This window comes from Eriocheir sinensis, chromosome 32 (genome assembly GCF_024679095.1).
Source record: "Eriocheir sinensis breed Jianghai 21 chromosome 32, ASM2467909v1, whole genome shotgun sequence".
NCBI lineage: Eukaryota > Metazoa > Arthropoda > Malacostraca > Decapoda > Varunidae > Eriocheir > Eriocheir sinensis.
Window position 1 is genome coordinate 14278470 of NC_066540.1, and position 22500 is coordinate 14300969.

Consider the following 22500-nt stretch of genomic DNA (forward strand, 5'->3'; position numbering starts at 1 on the left):
TTCTCCTCCACCCTTCCCTCCTCCTCCTCCTCTTCCTCCTCCTCCTCCTCCTCCTCCTCCTCCTCTCTGTATGTATGTGTGAACTGTGTCGGAAAAAAAAATTACATATGAGAGAGAGAGAGAGAGAGAGAGAGAGAGAGAGAGAGAGAGAGAGAGAGAGAGAGAGAGAGAGAGAGAGAGAGAGAGAGAGAGAGAGAGAGAGAGAGAGAGATGAAGCATAAAACATAAAACTTTAGCACAATATTCAGACAGCCGTTTAAATAAAAAAAGAGAGAGAGAGAGAGAGAGAGAGAGAGAGAGAGAGAGAGAGAGAGAGAGAGAGAGAGAGAGAGAGAGAGAGAAATAGCTCACTCTCTCTCAATCTACCTCATGCTTGGATAAATCACGGTCAGGTATTCTCCTCCTCCTCCTCCTCCTCCTCCTCCTCTTTTTCTCTCCTTCGGTCTCCTCTCCTTTTAACCCTATACGTGAAATTCTCTCTCTCTCTCTCTCTCTCTCTCTCTCTCTCTCTCTCTCTCTCTTTGTTTTTCTTACTCCTCTTTCTGTCACTTTTCCCTTGCTGAAGACAGAAAGAGGAGGAGAAAGAGGAGGAGGAGGAGGAAGAAGAGAGAAGGAGGAGGAGGAGGAGGGGGAGGAGGAGGAGAAGAATAAACATCCGGCGAAGTTTGTGTTTGACCGAAAATAATGGCTCCTCCTCCTCCTCCTCCTCCTCTTCCTCCTCCTCCTCCTCCTTACCCCAGGGGAGGAAAGAGAACACACACTTTGGAATGATTAACGAGAGAGAGAGAGAGAGAGGGGGGGGGGGAGGGTTAAGTTTAAAGAAAGCAGGATTTACGGATGTTTGCTAATGATGTCACGGAGAGAGAGAGAGAGAGAGAGAGAGAGAGAGAGAGAGAGAGATGGGGTGGGTGTCCGAGGGGCATGGGAAGAATAGGAAGGAGAGAAGAAGAAGAAGAAGGAGAAGGAGGGAGAGGAGTCTTATGGAGTAAGGAGGGGAGATAAGATATAGAAAGAGGGGAAGAGAGGAAGAGGAGGAAAATATTTAGAGGGAAGAATGGGAAGAAGGAGAGAAGGAAGACTGGGAAGAAGGAGAGAAGGAAGAATGGGAAGAAGGAGAGAAAGGGAAGAATGAGAGAAAGGGAGAATGGGAAGAAAGGGAGAATGGAAAGGAGAGAAAGGGAAGAATGAGAGAAAGGGGAGAATGGGAAGGAGAGAGAAGGGAGAAGAATGAAGGAAAGGAGAGATAAGAGTGAAGGGAAAGGAAACGAGATAAGGAAGAGAGGAAGAGGGGAACGGAAGATAAGAGAGGATTGGAAGGAAGAAAAAATGAGGAGGAGGAGGAGGAAGAGGAGGAAGAAGAGGCGGAGGAGGAGGGAGGTTGAAAAAAGAAGGGATGTTAACAGAATGAAAGAGAAAAAAAGATGAAGGAAGGAAGGAAGAGAAAGAGAGAGAGAGAGAGAGAGAGAGAGAGAGAGAGAGAGAAAAAAAAAAAGATGAAGGAAGAAGGAAGGAAGGAAGGAAGGAAGAGAAATAGAGATAAAAAATGAAGGAAGAAGGAAGGAAGGAAGAGAGGACGAAAAGAGGGAAGAAGGAGGAGGAAGAAGAGGGAGGAGGAGAAGGAAAGTGAAAAAGAGGAAGACAAGGTAACGTTAGGAGAGAAAATGGAGATGAAGGAGGAGAAAAATAAAAGAAGAGGAGGAGGAGGAGGAGGAGGGGGGCCATTAACACACCTGGGAGACAGCTACAGGTGGAAGATGAAGAGGAGGAGGAGGAGGAGGAGGAGGAAGAGAAGGAGGAGGAGGAGGAAGATTTATTTGATCGTTCATTGGTTCTTGTTTAACACATTCATCTCTCTCTCTCTCTCTCTCTCTCTCTCTCTCTCTCTCTCTCTCTTTTTACGACAGGCCAGCCCCCCATCGTGACAAAAGTACCCCCCCTCTGTGAGAAAATTACCCCACTGCAGCCGCCCCCTTCCTTCCCTCCTCCTCCTCCTCCTCGGTGAGATATTGTTATTGTTTGTTATAAATGGTTGTAATGGTGGTGGTGATGGCGGTGGTGGTGATGGTGGTAGGGGGTAGTGGTGGAGGGGGGTGTAGGGGTGGTGGTGGGGGGGGAGTGTAGGGTGGTGATGATGATGGTGGTGAAGGTGGTAGTGAGGGTGGTGGTGATGGTGTTGATGGGGTGGTATGGGGGGGTTGTAGGTAGTGGTGGTGGGGGTGGTGATGGGGGTGGTGATGGTATGGGGGTTGTAGGAATGGTGGTGGTGGTGATGGTGGTGGTATGGGTGGTTGTAGGGAGTGGTGGTGGTGGTGGTGATGGGGGTGGTATGGTTGCAGGGGAGTGGGGGTGGTGGGTGTGATGGGGGGGGGTGGTTTGGGGGTTGTAGGTAGTGGTGGTGGTGGTGATGAGGGTGGTATGGGGGGTTGTAGGGAGTGGTGATGGTGGTGGTGGTGATGGTATGGGGGGGTTGTAGGGAATGGTGGTGGTGGAGGTGATGGGGGTGGTATGGGTGGTTGTAGGGACTGGTGGTGGTGATGGTGGTGATAGTGGTGAGGTGGAGTTTGTAAGGAATGGTGGTGTGGTGGTGGTGGTGGTGGTGGTGATGGCGGGGTTAGTGAGGAGGGGTGGTGGTGGTGGTGGTGGTGACGGTGGGGTTTGTGGTGGTCGTGGTGTAGGGGGTGGTGTGTGAGGTGGTGTAGTGGTGGCGGTTATGTTGGTAGTGGGGTGGTGATGGTTGTGGTGGTGGTGATATTATTATTGTTATTATTATTATTATTATGATGATGATAATTTTGCTACTACTACTACTACTACTACTACTACTACTACTACTACTACTGCTATTTCATCGTTTTCAACATTGTATTTATTGTAGTCTAGGAGAGAGAGAGAGAGAGAGAGAGAGAGAGAGAGAGAGAGAGAGAGAGAGAGAGACCCAGTAACCTTTAATTAACATGAAGCTCATTCTGTCAAGGCGGCAAGAGAGAGAGAGAGAGAGAGAGAGAGAGAGAGAGAGAGAGAGAGAGAGAGAGAGAGAGAGAGTTTAATTTTGAATCCGTAACTGACGAACGAAATGACCTTGCTCTCTCTCTCTCTCTCTCTCTCTCTCTCTCTCTCTCTCTCTTCCTTTATACATTTTTTTTTCTTCTTCCTCTTCTTCTTCTTCTTCCTTTTCTTCTTCCTCTTCTTTTTCCTCTTCTTCTTCTTCTTCCTCTTCTTCTTCCTCTTCTTCTTCTTCTTCCTCTTCTTCTTCCTCTTATTATTACACACACACACACACACACACACACACACACACATAGACGAGTCCAGCACGTGGTCAGGCGGGGAGGTCGTGGGGGTCGATCAGCTGTTGTCCCTTCCCGCCAACAGATGTCACCACCGCCTCCATAAATAAATCAAACGAGAACCCAAAACACACATCAACCACCTCAACCACACACCAGCCACCCATACACAAAACAAGACACGTAATATACAAACACCACCATTTTTTTTATATTAGTTTTTATTTCTCCAACTTTACGTATATTATAAAAATCCTCGCTGGTTGTGGAGGAGACGCGAAGTTGGGGAGGGGTCAGGCTACCATATACCATACCCTTTATTCTCCTACTTACACCCTTTTCCTTATCCACCCCGCATGGCTAAGGGTGTTTTGGTGTTACTATGATAAAGGGTAAAGGCTAAGTCAAGGCGTCAAGGCTCTGTAGCGTGTGTATAAAGGAGACGCCGAGAAAGGGTAACGCTGCTACACCCCCATGGCACGGTTGGCTGGCTGGTAGAGCGGCAGGCTTCACCAAACTCATATTTCACCGTTCAGAAAGCCTTAAATGGTCGTAATAGATGTGGTTTAGTATAATAATCGCCATTTTGATGTGTTTCAGGGGTGGAGGTGCGGATAAACCCCCAAAATTGAAGTTTCGTGAGGTGCGTATGCGTTCGGTTGGCAGCCCTGACGATGGGCGACCGAGGTTATATAAGATCCGACGCGGGGCTTGGAGGGGCTCAGATATGATTTTACGTGAGGAGGGGACGGTACGGCGGCGACTCCCGGAGGCCATTTTAAACTCTCCGCCTTGTGCCGAGTGGATTTTTCTGTCGATTTTGTGAAGGAGAGAAGAGGAGGAGCCAGCACGAGGACGGAGAGGAGCAGGAAGCACGTGATTAAGTGTGTGAGCGAGTGTGAAAATCTGTGCCGTGGTGAAGCCGAGAGAGAGAGGGAGGGAGAGAGAAAAAGTGAGAGAGTGAGATAGAGAGAGAGAGAGAGCAAGGAGGAAACATTGCAGTGAGTGAGGATTTAAACTTAACCTCAGAGGACTTAAAATCTTCCTTCTCTCTTCTCTTCTTCTTCCTCCTTATTCTAAAAAAAAAATCAAGGAGAGAAACGGAGGGAAAAGTGGAGGAAAAACGGATGATTGGAGAGACGGAGAGAAGGGAAGAAGAAAGGAGAGACAAGACGAAGAAGGAGCCAACGACTCAGCGAAAACCAAACACCACCAAACCAAACCCGCAGACGAAGGAAAATCATTATATAAACAAATAGAAAAGAAAACAAAAAGTGCCCCAAAACTAACATTCAGGAACCGATATCAGAAGAAAAACTAGTTGGCGAAGAAACAACGACTCAGCGAAAACGTAAAAACACTCAACCAGAAAAAGTGGAAAATAAACAGGAACGAAAACGAAAAGAAAAACACGTATATGTAAACCAAGCCATTTCCAAACACTTAAACCCGAAAAGAACCATCATCCCAGCGCAAACCAAACCCTGATCTCTACCCCCCAAAAAACAATCCCACATACAACCAGAAACAAGAAAACCGTGAAAACAGCAACAATATCCAGCAGCAACCCAGTCCAAGCTTTCACCATACCCAATCACCCCTCACTCACCACCTCCTGACCCCACCAAAATCTCACCACCACCACCAACCACCCCTTGAACTCTGACCTCTTGACCCACCGTTGACCATGACCACGGGGGCCACGCTTCCCTTCCACCTGGGCTATAGAATGTCAGGCAGAAGATTGTTCAACACAGACCCAGCCCCACAAGCAGCCCAAGTCAGGAAGAACCTTTTCGGGCCCATCAACCACGAAGACAACCTCAAGTTCGTGCAAGATGAGCTTAGCAAGATTAGTCAAGCGGATTGCAAGCGCTGGAACTTCGATTTCAAGAAGGAGGAGCCCAAGGAAGGGAGGTACTCGTGGAAGAAAGTGGAGGATAAGGTGGAGATGAGTTTTAGCCTCCCTGATATGGCTACTACTACAGCTACTACCACGATCCCAGCATCTCTCCATCAGCAAGATTTATCTCCGGATGCTTCTTCTTCAGTAGCATCTTCCTCCTCCTCCACCTCCAATCTTCCTCTTCCTCCTCCTCCTCCTCCCCCACCCAAGAGGCTATCCACCACCTCCTCATCATCATCATCGTCCTCCTCCTCGTCGCCGTCTCCGAACGCATCACCAACACCTCCACCGCCACCTCCAGTAACTGAAATCACCACCACCACCACTACCATCACCTCCACAACCACCCCCTCCCCGTCCCCCATCACCACAAGGGAAGATGATGGTGGTGAGGGTATCTTCACCACCGCACGCATCACCACCACCACCACCACCAGCAGGCCGAGAAAAGCTGATCTCAACACCACCACTACCACCAGTAAGGACAGCGGTGGTGGTGGAGGTGGCGACAGGGGCGGTGGTGAGGTGGTAGTGCTGAAGAAGGTGGTGGTGATGGAGCCGAAGGAGCAGCAGGAGGATCATCACTACCACCTTTCATCACCACCCAAGCGATGTACGAGGCAAAGTCATCACCAACAACACCAGCAGACTTCTATTTCTGGTGAGTTTTATTATTATTATTATTATTATTATTATTATTATTATTGTGTTTTAAATGTCAGTTAAATGATGTTAAATGTGTGTGTGTGTGTGTGTGTGTGTGTACGTTGAGAGAGAGAGAGAGGATATCCTGTGTTTGTGTGCGTCTTCTGATCTTCTTACACACACACACACACACACACACACACACACACACACCTTTAAAATTTATCTATACGATTTCGTGAGTGTGTTTTGTAATGCTGGGAATCCTATACTTGCAATCCGATACTATTTTTATTACTATTATTATTATTATTGTGATTATTATTATTATTATTGCTATAGTTCTTGGTAGTATTAGTAATTAGTCCTTATTAGATACTAACTTATTACAGAAAGAAAACAGTTGAATATATTTAAAAACCATAAAAAATGTACAAAATAATGTGGGAGATTTTTTTAGGGGAAGGGGATTTGAAAGTAGGGGGAATGGGGGGTGAAGGGGTTGGGGAAGGAAACTGGAAGGGTTAATGAAGGGATGACAAGTTGGGGAAAGGGTCTCTCTCTCTCTCTCTCTCTCTCTCTCTCTCTCTCTCTCTCTCAGAGCGCCTAACGTATTTATTTATAACGCACACCCAGAGAGAGAGAGAGAGAGAGTTGGAGACAGTATGGGTCAGGTTGCATGTGTGTGTGTGTGTGTGTGTACAGAAGTTGCCATGAGTGGAAGAAGAGAGAGAGAGAGAGAGAGAGAGAGAGAGAGAGAGAGGTTGCCAGCTTGCCTTGCTAGAGAGAGCATCAGTACACACCCCGCGCTGCCAATGACGTCATCAGCAATGCGTCACGTGACAGATCCAACCGCCAATCACAGCCAAGAACCCGCCCCAGCTTAGCCAATGGGAGGGGAGAACGGGTTAGGGGGAGGCTTGGGGAGTTGGGGAATGGAGAGGAAGCTTTAAAGGGGTTGGGGAAGAGGTAGGGGAAGAAGAGGTCAGAGATGGGGTAGGAGGATTAGGAGTACAGGGTGGGGAAGGGGATGGGGGGTGGGGGAAGGGGTAGAGATGGGTGTGAAAAGGTTGGCGAATAGGGGGAGGAAGAAGAGGTCAGTTGGGGTATTGGGGGAAGTGGAATAGGATGGGGATTAGTGGAAGGGTTAAAGGTGTTTCTGAAAGGGTTAGGGAAGAAATTGAAGGGGGTAGGGAAGGGGATGACGGGTTGGGGAAAGGAGTTAGGGATTCAAGAAGAGATGGTGAAGGTGGGGAAGGAGAGGAGGGAAGGAAGGGGGGCAAGTAGCAACAAACACACGCACACACTTTGCAAATCCTATTCCTTCCTTCCCTCCTCTTTTTCTTCTCCATCTTGCTCTTTTCTTTTTTTCATCTTTCTCTTCTCTCCTCCTCCTCCCTCTCTTCCTCCTCTTTTTCTTCCCCATCTTATTCTTTTCCTTTTCTCCATCCTCTTTTTTCATCTTGCTCTTCTCTCCTCCTCCTCCTCCTCTTCCTCATGTTGATTTATAGCTATGCAAATTTATGGGAAAAGATGAAGGAGGAGGAGGAGTAGGGAGAGGAAGAAGGTGGAGAAGGAGGAGGTGGATGTGTTAGTGTCAAGTGAGCGAGGACGCTTCTCTCTCTCTCTCTCTCTCTCTAATAGGCGCTGATTTGACTCTCTTTGTAAGCCACTGAAGATGTTTTGTCATGCGAAGTTGAGAGAGAGAGAGAGAGAGAGAGAGAGAGAGAGAGAGAGAGAGAGAGAGACTTGCTTTAACCTTTTGAAATATTCCCTTTTTTGGACATGGAAGAAGAGGAGGAGGGAAGAAAAAAAAAGATAGGGTGCAGATAAGAGGAGGAGGAGGAAGAGGAGAGGAAGTAAGAGGAGAAGAAAGAGGAAGAGGAGGATACGTGTAATGTACAATAGAGATAAAGGAAGAAAATTCAAAATAGAATCTCGTTGAGGAGAGAGAGAGAGAGAGAGAGAGAGAGAGAGAGAGAGAGAAGGGTTAGGTTTTAAAATTAAATTCACTCACTCACGGTCCAGAGAGAGAGTTAAAGCTATCTCTAATCTCTCTCTCTTCCTCTCTATCTCTCAGGTGTTAAATTACGGGATTTACACCTTTCTCAACCTCCTCCTCCTCCTTGAACTTAACGAGCCTACCAGAGAGAGAGAGAGGTACAGAAGTGAGGAACGAAGAGAGAGAGAGAGAGAGAGAGAGAGAGAGAGAGAGAGAGAGAGAGAGAGGTACAGAAGTGAGTAAGGGACGAAGATGAGAGAAAGAGAGAGAGAGAGAGAGAGAGAGAGAGAGAGAGAGAGAGAGGTACAGAAGTGAGTAAGGTACGAAGACGAGAGAGAGAGAGAGAGAGAGAGAGAGAGAGAGAGAGAGAGAGAGAGGTGCAGAAGTGAGTGAGGAACGAAGAAGAGAGAGAGAGAAAGAGAGAGAGAGAGACTGTTTTCGTCGTTGCCGAGTGCGGGTTGAAACTTGTGAGAGAGAGAGAGAGAGAGAGAGAGAGAGAGAGGGAGAGAGAGAGGAGCTGCAACTGTATAAGCTTAACCCACCCACCCACTTCAACTTCTTCCCTTTTTTATCCCCTTTTTCCCCAACTTCCCCTCTTCCCCAACCACAGGGGGGGACATGGGGAGGCAGAAGAGGCCCTAATCTCACCCCCTTACCCCTGGGGACGCCGTAGAAACATGGGGAATTGGGGAAAACAGCGAAAATAAGAGTACTTTAAATCTTATCAAGCCCCCCCCTGCCCCCCCTCCCTCTCCCCCAACACTAGCGATGGCGTGGTTGAGCATGACCCCGCTTATGCCCCCCCGCCCTCGTGCCCCCCACCCCCGTCCACGCCCCCCACGCACACCCATAAGTATATTTAACCGTAGGGGCGTGGCGTGATGGGGGCGGGGTTGTCATGGGTGTGTGATGGGTGAATGGGCATGGAGGGGGTCGTTAGAAAGGGGTCGGTGTGAGGACGCCCGCTGAAGGGTTTGCCATAGACCGCCACTGTGAATTATTTTCTTGTTTTTCTTTATTTTTTCCGTTTTTTGATAGTTTGTAGGCCTATGCAAGGGAGGAGGAGGAAGGAGGAGGAGGTGAAGGAGGTTAGGAAAAGGAAAATCATGAGGAAGAGGAGGAGGAAGAGTAGATTTGGTTTGGTAGAAGTCAGAAGAGGAGGAGGGAGGTAGGGAGGAGGAGGGGGGTGGGGGGGGAGATAGGCGTATGCAACACAGGTCTTCAGGTCCGCAAAATGACCCCTAAAAACACGTGTTCCTAAGGTCGTATATCCCTTCACCTCTTCCTCCTCCCTCCTCCTTCTCCACCTCCTCCCTCCTCCTCCTCCTCCTCGTCATTGCCAGCAGTTGATAGATGTCAATTCAGCTCCTCCACCTCCTCCTCCTCCTCCTCCTCCTCCTCCTCCTCTTCCCCCTCTCCTCCTCTTCTCCTCCTCCTCCGTCTCTTCTCCCTCCTCTCCTCCTTGTTTAACTCCTTTTCCTCCTCTCCCAATGTCATCTCCTCCTCCTCTTCCTCTTCTTTCCCCTTGCGTCTCCTCTCCCGGTCTCCTCCTCCTTCTTCTTCTTCTTCTTCTTCACTTCCCTCCCCTTACCATCTTCGCTACCTCCTCCTCCTCCTCCTCCTCTTCTTCTTGCTTCTTCCATTCTTCTCCCCTTCCCAACTCTCCCTCAACTTCTCTGCTCCCTTGCTTATCTCCTCCTCCTCCTCCTCCTCCTCCTCTTCCTCCTCCAAACTCCCCCGCCCCTTCCTCCACAACGTAATATGGAGGTGGAGGAGGTGTGGTGGAAGAAAGATTTAACATATGCGTAGAGAGAGAGAGAGAGAGAGAGAGAGAGAGAGAGAGAGAGAGAGAGAGAGAGAGAGAGAGTAGCTGGTTTGTAATAGCCTAAGGGGGAAAGAGGAGGTGGTAGTAGTAGTAGTAGTAGTAGTAGTAGTAAAAATAGGTTGGTATATTTGAGAGGTGGAAAAGAATAAGATTACTACTACTACTACTACTACTACTGCTATTACTACTACTACTACTACTACTACTACTACTACTATATCCTTGCAATAGCATCATTATTAGCAGCAGTAGTAGTAGTAGTAGTAGTAGTAATAGTAGTAGTAGCGGTGGTAGTAGTAGTAAATATAGTATTGAAAACCACGTGGATGGAAAATTAGGCGGGAAACTCTCTCTCTCTCTCTCTCTCTCTCTCTCTCTCTCTCTGGTGATGCTGTTGTTGGCCAATCCCATCTGTCAGAGAGAGAGAGAGAGAGAGAGAGAGAGTTGCTTTTTCTCACTTTCTTCCTTTTACTTCCTTCCTGTTTTCCTTCCTTCCCCCATTTCTTCCTTTTCTTTATTTCACTCCTCCTCCTCCTCCTCCTCCTCCTATCCATCATTTTTATGTCCGTGTTGGTCGTTTAAAAGGAAGAAAGGAAGAGGGAGGGAGGGAAAAGGAGGAGGAGGGAAGGAGGGGGGGGGTTAGGGTCACCTCCATAAACTGCCCAAAAGTGAAAAAGAGGAGGAGGAGGAGGAGGAGGAGGAGGATCAGTCATCACCTATATTGTTGGGGGGGAGGAGGAGGAGGAGGAAGAGGAAGGGGTGAAACAAACTCTCTCTCTCTCTCTCTCTCTCTCTCTCTCTCTCTCTCTCTCTCTCTCTCTCTCTCTCTCTCACCATTTATTTTGCGTGTAGTGTGTGTGTGTGTGTGTTTGTGTTTACGCTTAGGTTCACGCACACAGCCATTCAGAAAGATTTAATTATTATGAAAGCTCCTCCTCCTCCACCTCCTCCTCCTCCTCCATTTGCTACACTTATTTCTTGTTGCTGAGGAGGAAGGGGAAGAGGAGGTGGAGGAGGAGAGAGGGAAGGGGAGGTTTAATGTGTTTGAGAGGAGAAGGAAGGGAGGGAAGGAGGTAAGCCTCTCTCTCTCTCTCTCTCTCTCTCTCTCTCTCTCTCTCTCTCTCTCTCTCATAAAACTCACACAAATAAACATACACACTCATAGTAAGAAAATTCCTTCTCTTCTTCACGAGGAGGAGGAAGAAGATGAAGAAGAAGAAGAAGAAGAAGGAGGAGGAGGAGGAGGAGGTGTAGTAGGAGGAGGGGAAAGGAAGGATATAGTTATGAGAGGACTAGGAGGAGGAGGGGGAGGAAGAGGAGTGGAAAGGAGAAGAGGGAAGAAGAGGAGGAAGAATAATAAAGAGTAGAAAAAGGAAGAGAGAAAAGGAGGAGGAGGAAGATGAGTAGAGAAAAAGGAAGAAGGAAAAAGAGGAGGAGGAAGAGTAAAGAGAAAAAGAAAGAGAAGAGGAGGAGGAGGAGGAGTAGAGAAGAGAAAAGGAGGAGGAGGAGGAGGAGGAGGAGGAGGAGGAGGAGGCAAAGAAGGCGAGATTTAAGGAGGGAGGAAGTAATCAGTTAACCTCCCTCCTCCTCCTCCTCCTCCTCCTCCTCCTCCCATCAACTCTAATTCAATTCTTCCCTGATTCTATGGCTACGAGGAGGAGGAGAAGGAGGAGGAAGGGAAGAAAAAAGGACAAAGAGGAAGGAAGAGAGATAGAGAGAAGAGGAGGAGAAAGGGGAGGAAAGAAGAGGAAGAAGGAAGATGATTATAAGAATGAGAAAATACGTAGATAGAAGTGAAAAAGAAATGGAGGAAAAAAATAGGAGGAGGAATGGGGAAGAATAAATTGTAAGAGAGGAAGAGAGATAGAAGGAGGAGAAGGAAGATAATGAGAAAAATATATATGTAGCAGAAAAAAAGGGAGAGTAAGAGGGTGTAAGAAATAGGAGGAGGAGGGAGAGGGAAGGAAAAAAAAGAGGAGGAAGGAGGAGATAAAAAGAGGAAGAAAGGGCAAGGAAATAAAGAAGAGGAAGATTGAGAGATATAGATTTAAAGGAAAAAAACAAGAAATAAGTACAAAATGAAGAGGAAGGAGGAGATTAAAAGAGGAAGAGGAAGATTGAGAGACAAAAAAAAATTGAAATAAGTAGAAATGAAGAGGAAGAAGGAGATTAAAAGAGGAAGAGAAAGAGGAAGATTGAGAGACACAAAGAAAACAACAACAAATAAGTAGAAATAGAAGAGGAAGATTGAAGTAAAAAAAAAAAAGGACAAGGAGGAAGGAAAAGATTAAAATAAAGAAGGAAAGGAAAGAAAGAAGAGAAAGAGGAAGATTGAGAGACAAAGAATAAAAAAAAACAAGAAATAAGTAGAAAATTAATAAAGGAAGAGGAAGGTTGAAGTTAAAAAATAAGGACAAGGTGAAAGGAAGAGATAAAAAAGGAGGAGGAGGAAAAAGATTAAAGAAAATATGATTAAAAGAAAAAAGACGAGAGAGGAAAGGGGTGTAAGAAATAGGTTGATAAAAAATGAGAGGGAAGAAGAGGAGGAGGAGGAAGACCTTGACCTCCTCTTCCTCCTCCTCGACCTCTGTGACCTCTTGGGAAATTGAGGGAAGGGAAAGAAGAAGAGGAAGAAGAAAAAATAAGAGGAGGAAGAAGATTATATTAAAATTCTCTCTCTCTCTCTCTCTCTCTCTCTCTCTCTCTCTCTCTCTCTCTCTCTCTCAAGTATCGTCTGTCTCTTAACTGATGACCAGGACACGAAAGAGAGAGAGAGAGAGAGAGAGAGAGAGAGAGAGAGAGAGAGAGAGAGAGAGGTGCGGTAATCACGGTTCCAGGGTCAAAGGTCAACACACACACACACACACACACACACACACACACACACACACACACACACACACACTTGATATACTTACCATGTACACACACACACACACACACACACACACACACACACACACACACACACACACACACACACAACTGATATACTTGCAACACACACACACACACACACACACACACACACACACACACACACTCTGTTGCTAAGCGTGCGTGCGTATATACTCCTACATGTGTGTATGTGTGTGTGTGTGTGTGTGTGTGTGTGTTCAAACGCACATGGAAAATTCTCACACACACACACACACACACACACACACACACACACACACACACACACAGAGAGAGAGAGAGAGAGAGAGAGAGAGAGAGAGATGTAGTAAAGGTAACATAAAATCCCTTGTTTGGGAGAGAGAGAGAGAGAGAGAGAGAGAGAGAGGATGGATACATCGGAGTACACGTGTGTGTGTGTGTGTGTGTGTGTGTGTAGTGTACCTCCTTGTTCTCCCTCCTCCTCCTCCTCCTCCTCCTCCTCCTCCGGGCATGGAACAGAAGGGATGCTAGATTTCTGCGTGTGGAGGAAGAGGAGGAGGAAGACGAGGAGGAGGAGGAGAAGGAGGATGTAAGGAAGGAACTTTGCTCTCTCTCTCTCTCTCTCTCTCTCTCTCTCTCTCTCTCTCTCTGAAACGATAGATACAACATTTTATAAACAGTGAAAGAGATGGATGTTGACCTCTCTCTCTCTCGCCTTTGACCCCGATTTAACCTTTGGGAGACTACCTGGCCTCCTCCTCCTCCTCTTCCTCCTCCTCCTCCTCTGTTCTTCCTTCGTAATTACCCCCTCCAGCTATTTCTCTCTCTCTCTCTCTACTATTTTATTTCTGTACCTTTCCTTTTCATCTCCCTCCTTTTCTTTTTTCTTTTTTTCTTTCCTCCCCGTCTTCCCTTTCTCTCTCCCTCCTCTCCCTCCTCCTCCTCCTCCTCCTTTATCTTGATCGCCTTGTTATAGTAGTGGAAGAGGAGGAGGAAGAAGAGGAACAAGAGAGGGCAACAGTGGGTAGTGGTTGGTTGCAATGAGAAGGAGGAGGAGGAGGAGGAGGAGGAGGGCTGCACCTGCTCCTCCATGTTACAATCTGTTCGGGGGAAGAAAGGCGTAATCCACTCCCTCTTCCTCCTCCTCCTCCTCCTCCTCCTTTCTTCGTCCTCTTCTTTTTTATCTTGTTTTTTTCCTGCTACTGAAGCCAAGTGTGTGCGTATGTTGTTGTGTATGTGTGTTTGTTTTTATTTTATTTTATTTTTATTTTTTATTTATTTTATATTTTTTTTACTCTGCGCTTCTTTTTATACATGATTGTTTGTGTGTACGTATGTGTCGTTGTTGTTGTTGTTGTTTTGCCATTTTTCTATCATTTTTCATCTTTTTTCATATTTTTTTACTTTGTTTTTGTCGATTTTTTTGTTTTTTTAATTATATTATTTTTTTACTCTTTTTTTTCATTATTTCTTTGCCACATACGTTTACTTCAATATTTTCTTCCACATACGTTTTCTTCAATATTTTCTTCCACATACGTTTTCTTCATTATTTTCTTCCACATACGTTTTCTTCATTATTTTCTTCCACAAACGTTTACTTCAATATTTTCTTCCACAAACGTTTTTTTCAATATTTTCTTCCACAAACGTTTTATTCATTATTTTCTTTCACAAACGTTTTATTCATTATTGTTTTACCGTGTACGTTTTTTCCTCATATTGTGATCGTGTACGTTAGTCATTATAATTTTACCATATACATTTTTCTTTTCCTCTTTACCGTAAACTTTAATAAATGGCTCAAGGGCTTCATTAAAGGGGATGTTAAATGGGGTTTTGGGGGTAGGAGAGCCGGGCAGGACACGTAGCAATGGGTGTAAATGTTAAGGTGTTTGCAAAGGTGTTTAATTTCTCTTTTTGGCTACTCTACTCTATTTAGGAGTAGTAAGTAGCGGGCTTTTTTTTTCATTATTGTTTTCTTTTTTTATACGCCCTTGCATTGTCTCTGCTGTAAAAAAAAAAACGCTATAGATGCGCGTGGCTCGGTGCTCATCTCCGATCCGTTGGTCCTTTGAGGCAGTGTTAGGCAAGAATCAGTTACCCCGGGACACGACCCAATGTGAAATCCGGTATTACCACAGCTTATCTTCCCCTGATTTCCCCAGGTAGTCATTGATCGACCAGCCCGAAAGGGAGGATGAACAGCTGGGTGAGCTTGCATGGGCCCGCGGAGTGGTAGCCAGGCACGCTGACCCCTAGACCACGGCAGCGTATGGGTTTTAAACGGACATAATAAAGCCCCTAATAATAATGATGATGATGATGATAGTAGTAGTTTTTATTCGCCCAGATGATGGTGATGATCGTATTTCTATTAAGGTCGGTATGATAAGACACCTTCGCATCTCACATCAGCTATTTCTAAAGGTCAAAGAGGGGGTCAGTCGGGTTTTAATGAGTGTTTCTTTAGGTTCACGGTACAGAGGAAGGGTCAGACTACCACCAGGATCATAAAACTACTAGAAATGCCCACAACTCCTGCGAAAGCCTTGTCAAATATATGTTCTCGGGCCGCGAAATGTCTTGCAATACAACCCTAAGTTAGGTAAACTCAGATTCATCGAGACATAGGGAAAAACTGATTAACCAATAGAGTCGTGGAGGAGTGGAACAGCCTTGGCAGTCATGTTGTGAGTGCCAATACCATGGATACATTGAACGAGGGGTAACATAAACTCATGGATGGTGAGGTCAGGCGAGGTTGGGTTTACAGGAGCTGCCTTGGAGAAGTGAAACAGCCTTGGCAGTCATGTTGTGAGTGCCAATACCATAGATACATTCAACGAGGGGTAACATAAACTCATGGATGGTGAGGTCAGGCGGGGTTGGGTTTACAGGAGCTGCCTTGGAGAAGTGAAACAGCCTTGGCAGTAATGTTGTGAGTGCCAATACCATAGATACATTCAACGAGGGGTAACATAAACTCATGGATGGTGAGGTCACGCGGGGTTAGGATTACAGGAGCTGCCTTGGATAGTCCTACCGGCCTCTTGCAGACTCCTTACGTGCTTATGTTCTTACTTATATATATTTTTCCATTAGCGGTTCTTCATTATTTATTTTTTACCAACTACCTATTCTTTTTTTTTTTTTTTGTGTGTGTGTGTGTGTGTGTGTGTGTGTGTGTGTGTGTGTGTGTGTGTGTGTGTGTGTGTGTGTGTGTGTGTGTGTGTACGTATATTCTGACTGTGCTTACCTCTTTTTTTTTTCCCCATGTTCGTTTTTTTTTTTTTTTTTTTTTTTTCTATTTTTTTACTATTTTTTGACCATGTAGTTTTCTTAATTTTTTACAGCTATATTTTTTTATTATTATTATTATTATTGTTTTTTTACCATGTATATATATTTTTTACCATGCATGTACGTTTATGTGTGTGTGTACGTCTTCCTGACCGCGTGTATTTCTGTCTTTCCAGCGTACCTGCCGATCAGACGGAGGGGCAGCAAGCGACCGCCCCCGAAGATGGACGCCGCCGCCACGCCCCCGCCCCCCCTCAAGAGACCGCGCGCCCCCCACCAGCCCTCCTCCTCCTCATAACCCCCGCCCCCTCCAGCACTCCACTAGGAAAGATGGAACCCGCAACCCTTTCCCCCAAATTTTCACTTGACCCCCATATACCCCCCCCCCCTCCTCTTTGGAAACGCCCCCTCCCCTTAATCCCCAGCCATACCCTTCTCCATTTCCCTTCTAAATCCCCAACTCCCCCCCCCCTCTTGAATCATCCCCAATCCCCTTATTTTTTTTTTTTTTTACCCCCATTCCCCTTCAGCCCTCCCTCTCCCCCTTTCCCCAATATACAAGATCTCACTCCCCCTCCTCCTCCTCCCCACATATTTTCCCTTCCCCTCCCCCTCTCCCCCCTCGCCCCCCCACCAAGGGCGCCAAAATACAAACATTTATGATCTCAGTTTGTTTGTTTGTTTAAGTTTGTTTTTTTGTGTGTAAATAGAAATGACTTTTCTTTTTTATTTTATTTATTTTTTTCAGTCTTATTATTATTTTTTATTATTCTTTTCATATTATTACTATTATTATTATTATTATTATTATCATTATTATTTGTGTACATATGTATGGGTGTGTGCGTTTGTGCGTGCATTTGTTCACTGCCGCATTCACCCAAGTTTGATCTCAAATTCCTTTTATTTTATTTTTTTCGACATTTTTTTCTTAGTAAGTAATTATTTCACATCTATTAATCTCTCTCTCTCTCTCTCTCTCTCTCTCTCTCTCTCTCTCTCTCTCTCTCTCTAGGGGGCTTCGTGGTGCAGTGGTTAGCACACTCGGCTCACAACCGAGAGAGCCCGGGTTCGATTCCCGGGCGGAGTGGAAAAATTTGGGCGGCTTTTCCGATACCCTACGCCCCTGTCCACCCAGCAGTGAATGGATACTAGGTATTAATCGGGGGTTGTGTCCCGTCTCCTGGGATCTGTTCCCTTCTATAATTCCTTCCCCTCCTGTCCCTCTCCGGCATATGACCACAGATGTTGCGCCGACTAAACGAAACTTTCCAACTTTTTCTCTCTCTCTCCTCCTCCAGAGTACAAAATTTCTAAGTGTCATTATTTATGTGAAGAATCTTTATGAATATTTATTAAATCTTTCCCCTCCTCTGCCTCCCCCCTCCCCCCAGAAATGATCTCAGCCCCATCCCTCCCCACTACTCCCTCCTCCTCCTCCTTCCCCCCATTCCCCTCTTCTTCCTCTTCCTCGTCTTCTACTTTCTTCGTCTTCCTCTTCCTCCTCTTCTTCCTTACCTGTTTCGTAGTAATTAATTTTAGTCACAGTTAATTAACCCAACCATACCTGTACTCCCCGAACCCTTCCCCACCATCCCCAACTTGTTACATCATCTCCTTTCCCTTCCCCAACCCTTCATACCCATTCAGTAACCCTTCCTCGCCTTACCTTACATTCTCCATCCTTCCCAAATTATCCCCACTTCTTCCCCTTCACTCCCCAACCTTCCCCAGCCAATATGTAATCCTTGCCCATCTTCCCCAACCTTCTCCAGCCAATATGTTACCCTTGCCCTTCTTCCCCGACCTTCCCCAGCCAATATGTAATCCTTGCCCTTCTTCCCCAACCTTCCCCAGCCAATATGTAATCCTTGCCCTTCTTCCCCAACCTTCCCCAGCCAATATGTAACCCTTGCCCTTCTTCCCCAACCTTCCCCAGCCAATATGTAATCCTTGCCCTTGTAACCCAACCTTCCCCAGCCAATATGTAACCCTTGCCATTCTTTCCCGACCTTCCCCAGCCAATATGTAACCCTTGCCCTTCTTCCCCAACCTTCCCCAGCCAATATGTAATCCTTGCCCATCTTCCCCAACCTTCCCCATCCTATCCTTCCATTCCCCCAACCCTTCCAGGCCAATATATAACCCTTCCTTTCCTTCCCCAATATTCCCTATCCTTACCCACCTCTTACCCATCGCTTCCGGCATTAGTTCTGTACAGTTCCGTTTTTTTGTTTTTTTGTTGGTTAACCGCTTCCACGCCATACAATAGTTGAGATTGCCAGTCTGTTCACACACACACACACACACACACACACACACACACACACACACACACACACACACACACACACACACACACACACACACACACACACACACACTAACATTCTTACATACATACATACATACATACTTACATACATGCATACAGACAGGCATACAGTTATAGTTTACAAGTTATAGTTTACCTATTTTTATTACTACCACTACTATTACTACTACTACTACTACTACTACCACCATTACTGTTACTACCATTACCATTATTATTATTATTATTATGTTTTCTCTTCCTCCAAATCTGTCTTATCCCTCCTTCTCCCTACCCTCCTCTTCTCCTCTTTCTCCTCTTCTTTTTTTGTATATTATTATTAAGCCCATGTTACGCTATTATGATGCTGATGATGATGACGATGATGATGTAAGAAATATGGAGTTCAAATCTGTGTTCCAAAGATTCTCTCTCTCTCTCTCTCTCTCTCTCTCTCTCTCTCTGGAAGTAATGAAAAAGATGTATTAAAGAAAGAAATCTAATCTATCTATTTTTTTTTCTTTCTCATTCTTTCTTTCTTTCCTTCTTTGATAAAATAATAATAATAACAACAACAACAAAAACAACAACTATTGATCTTGAAAATAAGTACAAGATTTTTTTAATGTTTGTTCGTGTGTGTGTTTGTTTGTTTGTTTGTTTGTTTAACCTTTCTAGTGTTGCTCAATGAAATGATGATGTCTTGTTTTCTCTCTCTCTCTCTCTCTCTCTCTCTCTCTCTCTCTCTCTCTCTCTCTCTCTCTCTCTCTGACGTTTCGCAAATGTTTTCAAATGTGTGGACGATTTATTATTACTATTACTTTTGTTTTTGTGTGTTGGTGAGGCAAAGTGATTGAGACAGACAGACAGCAACGTGTGAGCTAATCTCTCTCTCTCTCTCTCTCTCTCTCTCTCTCTCTCTCTCTCTTTAATAGTTACACTAGTTTCATTTTACTAAACTCTTCCTCAGTTAATTATTTCAGCCCACAAACTCACAAATTCTTCCTTCCTTCCCTCACCCCTCCTCCCTGACTCCCCTTCTCCCCACAAATAGGAAGACTAACTCCCCATCCTTCCCCCCATTTCACCCCTTTCCTTCCTCACCCAATAAGATAAAAGTAACCCCACCCTTCTCACCCCCTCTCCCACCTTTCCATTTCCCTTCCATTCTCTCCCCTCCACCTCATTCAGTCTGTCTGTCTGTTTATACTTTAAGATGTGAAAAAAAAGTAGAAAGTTGAGAGTGAAATAGTGTGATTGAATGCCCTGATCTCATGGACGAAAGGAAGAGAAAGAAAACAAAGTAAGAAAGGAAGGAAGGAAGAGAAAGAATGAAAGAAAAGCTACACACAGATACCAAGAAAAGAAATTGATTGAAGTGAGAAAGAGATGGAAATAGAAAAGATATATTGTGAGAATTAAAGAAGTATTGGAAAGCCTAATCATGTCTTCGTTGTGTGTGTGTGTGTGTGTGTGTGTGTGTACCTGTCCATAGTGTACATAGAGAGGATAAAGATGACCATTTTCTGTACATATGTTGATAAGATATTCGATTAAAGGGTAAAAATAAAAAGAATAATGTTAGACCTGTGTTTTAATGACAATAATAACCTTACTATTATTATTATTATTATTATTATTATTATTATTATTATTAAGGTAAAGAATCTCAGCCAACTAATTAGGATCATTATCGTTACTTACCATCATCATTATTGTCAGAAAAGAAGGAAGAGAAAGAGTGAAAGAAAAGATACACAAAGAAATTAGGCCTAAATAGATAGAAATAGAGAAGAGATCAAGATAGAGTGGAAGAAATATTGAAAAACCTCATCAGAAGAGTTCAAAAGTCGTTGAGAAGGAAAAGGAAAAATAATAAAACGAAGAGAATGATTAGAATTTATGTACCAATAGAAAGAATTAAAAAAAATATATCGAGGGAAAGAAATAATAAATAGGAAGCAATTGCAAAAAATAACGAAAAAATAGAAAAGTTACCAATTAAAAAAAATGTTACCAAAAGAAGAAAAGAAAAAAAGGCTATCCATGAAAATAAGAATGAAAACAATCCTATGAAAAGAAGAAAAGGAAAAAAATATCAAGAGAAAGAAATAATAAATAGGAAATAATAAAAAAAAACGATTATTGAAAAAGGTTCCCAATTAAAAGAAAGAAAATGTTACCAAAAAAAAAAAGAAGAAAAAATAGGCTATCCATGAAAATAGCAATGAAAACAAATCTATGAAAAGAGGAAAAATATCAAGAGAAAGAAATAATAGGAAACAATTGAATAAAAATGTTACCAATTAAAAGAAAGAAAAATGTTACCAAAAAAAAAAAATAGGCTATCCATGAAAATAACAATGAAAACAATCCTATGAAAAGAAGAAAAAAATTATCAAGAGAAAGAAATAATCAATAGGAAACAATTGAAAAAAAATGTTACCAATTAAAAGAAAGAAAAATGTTACCAAAAAAAAAAAGAAGAAAAAATAGGCTATCCATGAAAATAAGAATGAAAACAAATCTATGAAAAGAGGAAAAATATCAAGAGAAAGAAATAATCAATAGGAAACAATTGAAAAAAAATGTTACCAATTAAAAGAAAGAAAAATGTTACCAAAAAAAAAAAATAGACTCCATGAAAATTAAAATGAAAAACATGAAAAAAAAGAAAGAAGACTAAAGAAAAATAAAGCTATCCAATGAATGAAATCAAACCTATTATTATCAAGAGAAAGAAAAAAAAAGTAGAAATAGAAGTGTACGTCAGCTGTTAAGAAATGAGGAGAAAAAAAAAACTCGTATAATATAACTGACAAATGCTGGAAAAGGTGGAAATAATAGTAAATAAGAGATGTTAGTGTAGTAGTAGTAGTAGTAATAGTAGTAATAGTAATAGTAGTAGTAGTAGTAGTGGTAGTAGTTAGGGAGAGAAACAAAATGAAGGGAAAGAAAAAGAAATTAAAAGTTAGAAAATTCTCAATCCCTTCCTTCCTTCACCTTCTTCCTCCTCCTCCTCCTCCTCCTCGTGAGTAGCTGTGTGGTGTGTTGGGGGGATGGGAGGGAAAGGGAAGGGGAGGGGTGGGATGTTGTGTGTGTTGGTTTTGGGGGGATGGGAAAGGAAGGGAAGGGGAGGGGTGGGATGTTGTGTGTGTTGGTTCTGGGGGTATGTGAAGGGAAGGGGTAGAGGGGTAGAGACAGATATTGGAGAATGAAAGAGATAAAGACAACGGAGAAACATGTAGATAAAGGGAGATAATGGAGATAATGAAGAAAGAAAGGAAGATAAAATAATGAAAAGGAGAAAAAGTAAAGTAGAAAGGGCAAAGAGAAGAGATAGGGAGGAAAAAGAAAATAAAGAAAAAAGAAGATAAGAGATATTGAAGAATGAAAGATAGAAAGATAATGAAGAAAGAAAGGAAGATAAAATAATGAAAAGGAGAAAAAGTAAAGTAGAAAGGGCAAAGAGAAGAGATAGGGAGGAAAAAGAAGATAAGAGATATTGAAGAATGAAAGATAGAAAGATAATGAAGAAAGAAAGGAAGATAAAATAATGAAAACGAGAAAAAGAAGAGAAAGAAAGGAAGAAAGAATAGAAAATAAAGAAAAAAAGATGAGACATATTGGAGAATGAAAGAGATAAAGATAATGAAGATAGAAAGGAAGATAAAATAATGAAAACGAGAAAAAGAAAAGAAAAAGTAAAATAGACATAATGGAAAGAGCAAAGAGAAGAGAAAGAAAGGAAGAAAGAATAGAAACGATGCAGAAAGGAAAAGTTGAAAGGTAAGTTTGGCTAATTATGGTAAACACACCTGCCAACCTGGCCTCCTCCTCCTCCTCCTCCTCCTCCTCCTCCTCCTCCTCCTTCACCTGTCCCTTCTTTTATTTCTTGTTCTGCTTCTTCTTTCGTCTTTACCTCCTCTTATTTGTTTGTTCTTCTTCTTCTTCTTCTTCTTCTTCTTCTTCTTCTTCTTCTTCTTTCTTCTTCTTTTTCTTATTATTATTTTTCCACTTATAATTCCTCTGTTAATATATATCTTCCTCCTCCTCCTCCATCTTCTCTTCCTCCTCTCTTCCTCCTCTTCTTCATCTTCTACTACCATTTCTTCTCTTCATCTTCTTCCTCTTCTTCTTCTCTTCTTCCTCCTCTTCCTCTCCCTCTTCTTTGTCCTTTCCTTCAATTCCTGTAACAAAAAATAAATGAGAAAAAGAAAATTGTGAAAAAGAGAGAGAGAGAGAGAGAGAGAGAGAGAGAGAGAGAGAGAGAGTAAATTGAAGAGCAAATAATAAATTGACAGGTGTTTAAGGAGGAGGAGAAGGAGGAGGAGGTGC

General features: G+C 43.6%; 1 protein-coding gene and 1 long non-coding RNA gene across 3 annotated transcripts; one reads left to right on the forward strand and one right to left on the reverse strand.

Moving 5' to 3' along the window:
* The first annotated feature begins 3993 nt into the window (after positions 1 to 3993).
* Positions 3994 to 18231, forward strand: LOC127006194 (uncharacterized). Its single transcript, XM_050875772.1, has 2 exons — positions 3994 to 5854; positions 16025 to 18231. The coding sequence occupies exons 1-2, from the start codon at positions 4975 to 4977 to the stop codon at positions 16144 to 16146; spliced, it is 1002 nt and encodes a 333-aa protein (XP_050731729.1). The 5' UTR covers positions 3994 to 4974; the 3' UTR covers positions 16147 to 18231.
* LOC127006198 (uncharacterized) lies at positions 17302 to 22463 on the reverse strand. 2 transcript variants are annotated; one of them, XR_007759190.1, is made up of 2 exons: positions 17861 to 22463; positions 17302 to 17778 (listed from the first exon to the last, which is right to left on the reverse strand). It is a non-coding gene; the product is annotated as an uncharacterized LOC127006198 (long non-coding RNA). The 2 variants fall into 2 exon arrangements; XR_007759191.1 differs by having other exon boundaries at positions 17302 to 17819.
* Positions 22464 to 22500: the final 37 nt, after the last annotated feature.